Source organism: Ciconia boyciana, chromosome 24 (genome assembly GCF_034638445.1).
Source record: "Ciconia boyciana chromosome 24, ASM3463844v1, whole genome shotgun sequence".
In the NCBI taxonomy this organism is placed as follows: domain Eukaryota; kingdom Metazoa; phylum Chordata; class Aves; order Ciconiiformes; family Ciconiidae; genus Ciconia; species Ciconia boyciana.
This window is the reverse complement of record NC_132957.1, coordinates 5,455,859-5,461,395: the sequence shown is the minus strand read 5'-3', so window position 1 is coordinate 5,461,395 and position 5,537 is coordinate 5,455,859. Positions and strand designations below refer to the sequence as shown.

At 60.6% G+C, this 5,537-nt stretch overlaps 1 protein-coding gene across 1 annotated transcript; it reads left to right on the top strand.

Moving 5' to 3' along the window:
• The first annotated feature begins 2,834 nt into the window (after nucleotides 1-2,834).
• On the top strand, nucleotides 2,835-4,917 carry RPS15 (ribosomal protein S15). The gene is made up of 4 exons (XM_072845293.1): nucleotides 2,835-2,924; nucleotides 3,293-3,378; nucleotides 3,649-3,883; nucleotides 4,750-4,917. The coding sequence occupies exons 1-4, from the start codon at nucleotides 2,922-2,924 to the stop codon at nucleotides 4,861-4,863; spliced, it is 438 nt and encodes a 145-aa protein (XP_072701394.1). The 5' UTR covers nucleotides 2,835-2,921; the 3' UTR covers nucleotides 4,864-4,917.
• The last annotated feature ends 620 nt before the right edge of the window (nucleotides 4,918-5,537 follow it).

Sequence of the window (5,537 nt, the reverse complement as noted above, 5' to 3'; positions counted from 1 at the left end):
TTTTCTACTATGTATGCTGGCTTATTTTTTAATTTAAAACAGGGTTTCCGTTAGCACTGTTGGAAGTGAGGGTAAGCTGCAACCCCCTTACTCCTGACATTAGCGGTGGGGCGGATGGTTCAGAAACTCTGGGAGTTAAAAGAAATCTACTGAGTGTATTTTGCTTTTGTTACCTGATGGTATAGAACTGGTAACAAGGCAGGTGCAGACTTGTTGACGCACAGAGTCACTTACGAAGCGCAGTGTTAGATCTGTGCTTCAGATGCTTTCAAATCCTCTGTGGATTTCGTTAGGGGTTAACGGAGGCCTTGTTAAGATGTAGATTTCCCTCAGGCAAAAGGTTTAGGTGCATTTTGCACTAACCAGTGATTACCCCTGGTTTGAATAAAGAGAAGTACATTTGGATTAGAAACACAAGCCTGTCTCCATTTTTTTTTTTTCTTTTGACAAAAAAGTTTCTTGTGAATTTGTGTTTTCATGAGAAATCAATTGGCAGCCTTGAAAATCATGTCTTAACATCAGTATACAGGCTTTACGCTGTGCCTCAGTGGACTCTTAAACTACTAGCAGTGGAATTTAGTCAGCAGTTCTTCGTGCCCACTCAACTCTTGCCCTCTTCATGAGAGAATCGGCTGGTGACGGGTCTGGGGTGGCACTGCCGGATTTGCCTTGGAGAGGCTGCAGAGCCATCGCAGCTGCTGTTGGCTCTGACCTGGGTTGGATTTGAGGTGGTGAAGGGCTGTTGCGTTGAGTCTCCTGAACCGGCTGGCGTGCCTGTGTGTGGCAGGTCATTCCCGTGTTGATAGCAGCGATGGGCTTGGGTTGAGTGCTGCCCTTCAGCTGACCTTGAGGCTTCAAGGCACTGTGAAAAATGCGTCCTTACAAGCTACAAGGAGCACGTGTAGCTACCTCACGGATTCGCGCACCTCCAGGAGCGTGCCCCTCGTCTCTCTTGCCCCACTTGTGAAATTCAGAGATAATCTTGCTGGCGACACGATCTGCTAGTGCTTACTCAGGGGTCAGGTTCCTGTCCTGATGCAGTGAGCGTCCTCTCACTACCTCAGAGCGATGATCCAGTTAGTGTGTACCTCCTCGTCGGGGGGTTTCTCTCTTAACTGCCGAGAGCAGCGTAAAACATGGATTTATGAGCGTCTTACTGCATAGATTAGTGTCCGTAACTATTTGACCTGGGTCTTCTAGAATACCGCTTCAGCACTTCCCTCATGTAAACGTGGGGTTAAGCCTTCGGGAAATGAACTGTCCTAATGTGATAAAGGAGCCCTGCGTGGCGAGATGGGTTGTTGGCTCAAAGGCAACAACGTCCCACGCGTTGTCTTGTCCGTCCTTAATACGCGAGTCTGAGGCAAGCTGCTGGGTCAAAACCAGATCTTAGCCAAGGGACCTTCTCCTGGGGGTGCGTGCTGCTGGGCACGTGTTTGTGCTTGTTGGTCCCCTCTGCTCTCGTTAATCGCTGTTAATAAGGCTTAACTCTTCGGGGGTGGATAGCGTGCTGCTGCAAGTTTAAAAGACTCTTTTTGCAGGAGCAGACGTGGCGTTGCTCAGCACGACGTGAAATTCAGGCTGCGTTGGGGCGTATCCGTGGCACTGGAGGTCACTGGGTTGCTCTCGGAAGGACTTTCATCAGTTCAGAGGTTTTTCGTGGTTGCGTGTTTGGATTGTACCGGTTCTGCTCGCGGCGAATCCTCTCAGAGCCGCTCCTTTTGCGTTCTGTTTGCACCTCATGCTCTGCCTTCCATGTGGTGCGACCTCTTGGCTTTCCTCCTTGAGCTTTGGTTTGTAATTTATTGCTGTGTGAAAAACATGGCGGAAAGTGGTATAGTGTAAAACCGTGGCCCTTCGGTGACACGCGGAATGGAAGGAGACCTAAAGTCGTTGCTACTCTGCCGCCTTTCAAGCTCTTCTTGGATAAAAGATCTTGGAGGCCGATGCCTTCTGTGCAGAACCAGCTCTTCCAGGTGAGCGCAGGCCATCGCATCCACCTGAAACTCACCTCTGCCTGGGGACAAACCGAATCTGTGCCAAGAGATGAGCCGGCACTTGTCTGCCCCACCTCGGCTCCGCGCTCGCCGAGTCAGCCGGCGAGCAGGATGGGGTCGGAGGCTGGCGGGGAGTGATGCCCTCGTGACGGGACGGAGGAGGCACCTCGTGCAACAGCCGAGCGCTACCGCGGGGTACCTTTGCCATCCCTGCTGCTCTCCGGCCGTGCCTGTAACGTCTGTCCTCGCTTCAAACCTCCGCTCCGAGCCTGAGCTGGAAAAGCTGCCCGGCTCGTGTGGGAAGGAGGAAGGCAGCAGAAGATGAAGGTCCATCGCTGAAGGATGAAGGCTGCTGCCTTCCCACAAGACAAGCGCGTGTTGGGCCCGAGCAGGGCTGGGTGACGGACGCCCGGTGTGGTGGTGAGGTCCGTGTGTGGCTGAAGGTGATGCGGGATCCCTCGCTGCTGCCGTTGGGTCCCACCTCGGGGCGGCGGGAAGGAGCAGGTTCACCCCCTGGGCTGAGCCCGTTCCGTGCCCAAACCGGTGCAGGCTCATCTGTCCGCTGCTGGGCGGCTTGGCTTCTGTCTGCCCCTCGCTTCTGTCTGTCCTGCGTGAGGAGGAGCAGGTTTATGGGGGAGGAGGATGGTCTCTCCCTCGCACAGGACCCTGTCCCAAAGCAGCGGTTATGCTCCAGGCGGCTCTGCTCCACCGTGTAGCGGTTCCCTGTATCGGCACCAACCCCTCTCGTCGTACCCCATCCCTCTCGTGCCTGCGGGGCGCGGCCCCTTTAAGGGAAGTGAGGGCGGAAGCGCTGCCCTAGGCGGCGGGGGGCGGGGCTTCTCGCCCCTTCCGCCCCGTCGCCGCTCTCGCGAGATCCGCCGCTTCCGCCCCAAGCGCGGCCCTTTCCGAGGAGACCCGGCCAAGATGGTGGGTACGGGCGGGGGCGCCGGCGGCTCCCATCGGGCTCCATCCTCCGCGGGGGCGGCCGCCCGGGGCCGGGGACGCGGCTGCTGCCGAGGGCGGCGCGGCCTCTTCGCTGGGGAGCGGGGGGCTGGCGTCCCCTGGGCCCTGCCGGGGCCGCGGCTGCCCCCACCGGGCTAGGCCTCAGCGCGGCGGCAGCCCGGTTCCCCAGGGCTGGGCCTGGCGGCGCTGAGGGCCGCGGGGGGCGGCGGGGCGGCCTGGGCGCCCTGCGGAGCTCGGTGCCTGCGGCCTTCCCGTGTGCGTGGGGGGGGGGTGAACGCGGGAGCGGGCGGCCCTGACACCCCCTTCTCCCTCCCCGGCGCTCCCGGCTGCAGGCGGAGGTGGAGCAGAAGAAGAAGCGAACCTTCCGGAAATTCACCTACAGAGGGGTGGACCTGGACCAGCTCCTCGACATGTCCTAGTAAGAGCTGTCAGCGGGGGGCTCCCCTCTGAGCTGGGCCGGGGGCTGGGGCCGTTCCTGCGGGTCGGGGCAGAGCCCGTCACCCTCTGCTCGGGCTGCGTTAAAACAGCAGCGATAACCGGTGCTTTGGGTGGTTCTGGCAGTTCGCGGTCTGGGCTGTTTGACGTCCCCGAGTGGGTAACGCTGCCAGCGCGGGGTCCCCGGGGAGCTTCCTGTGGGGCTGCGCTCCGGGCTCAGCTTTTCCAGGCTCAGCTTCTCCATCCTTTCCAGCGAGCAGCTGATGCAGCTGTACAGCGCGCGGCAGCGCCGGCGTCTCAACCGGGGGCTGCGCCGCAAGCAGCACTCCCTGCTGAAGCGCCTGCGCAAGGCCAAGAAGGAGGCACCACCCATGGAGAAACCGGAGGTGGTGAAGACCCACTTGCGGGACATGATCATCCTCCCCGAGATGGTGGGCAGCATGGTCGGCGTGTACAACGGCAAGACCTTCAACCAGGTGGAGATCAAGGTGAGGACTCACGGCAGCATCCCGAGAGCTCCGAGCATCCTGAACGCGTCTGCGTTCGTTTTTTAGCGCTTTGTGTCATCCTGCTCCTGCCCTGTGTCCGAGGGGGAGGTCGAGGCTCCTGCCCGGAGCAGAGCTGGCCCCGAGGGACACCCGAAAGCGTCCATCCTGAGGACGCAGAGGGGTCTCGGGGCCTCAGGAGGCTTCGGTGCGGCTTCGAAGTAACGAAATCAGGTGGCTGTTGTGAGCGAGCGTGTGCTGCTGCGGCAGCAGGGCCGGGGACCTGCGCTGGCTGCGCTCGGGCCTGGCTCCCTGCCTGCAGCACCGGTTTCCGATGAAACGGAGCCGGGAGGCTTCCTGGGAGTGGGGCAACCTGCAGCGAGGGGAGCGGGGTGGTCGCTGTCTTCTTATATCTTCTTACAAGCAGACCCCATGCCGCTGGCAGGATTAAATGGCGTTTTCTGCTTGTACCTGGCGTTAAATCTGACCTGAAAGTGCACCAAAAAGCCCCCGGGGCTCGCGTGTCCCCTCTCCCGGGAGGTGCAGTGCTGGTCGGGGGCTCTTGGGGGGCAGAGGGAGCCCCTCGTCCCGCTGAACCCCTCCGGCTCCCCGTGGAGCCAGCAGCGCCCGTTGCCCGCAGGCCCTGGCCACTGCAGGAGGAGCCCGGGCGCGGCGGCGGTGCCGCAGGCAGTGCCTGCTCCACGCGCAGCATTTCCAGAACAACCGGCCGCGCCGGGGCTTCCGCCAGCGCGGGGCTGAGGGCTGTAACTGTCCCCGACCCCCCGCGGGGGTGGTTTGGGGGAGGGTCGCGGTCTGTGCCCCCAGCCCGGGTCGCTGCCTCCAACGCCGATCTCTCCGTTCTCTTCCAGCCCGAAATGATCGGTCACTGCCTGGGGGAATTCTCCATCACTTACAAGCCGGTGAAGCACGGCCGGCCCGGCATCGGTGCCACGCACTCCTCCAGGTTCATTCCTCTGAAGTAACGACGCGCTGCGGGGAGCCTTTTCCACGTGTAAATAAAGAAATTTCTCCCAGCCGTCTGTCTCCTGGCCTCGCGGTTCCTGGGGCTGCGGCTCAGTCGGGGCGGTGTGTGGGCTGGGGCACGGGCGAGCGAGACTCTTAATCGTGATTTGGTGTTTTCCTGAAGATTTACCTTTCTTTTGGCACCCCTTTTCGGTCAACGCGGGCAGAGCAAACGCTTCTCTTCAGGTGGGTTTATTACGTTAGTGAAATGCCTTGCGCTTTCTTGGGAAGCGGTTAATGGCCCTTCCCTCCCTTGAACTGCGTTTGCGGCATTTCGGGCGATGCTGGAATCGCCCTGGGAACGCGGTGAGGCGCGCGCTGGCTGCGTGAGGTCACCCGCAGAAGTAAAGCGAGTTGAGGGGTGGGTGGGTTCCCGCTGCTCCAGAACCAGCCCCTCTCCTGCCAAGGATGCATCGCAGGACCCCGAGACCCCAAACAATTACTTTCCCATCTTAACTTTGGGATTCTAAAGGTTTTTGGCAGGATGTCGGCTCAGAGTGGCGGTGGCCGGGGGCGGTGGGTGAGCTGGGACGTTTCCCTTCGCGGCTCCAGGCGAGAAGCTGCTCTGCAGGACCAGGCGGATGAGCCGGTCTGGCCCGAGAGCTGCCCCGGGGCCTGGGCCGAGCCCAGGGAA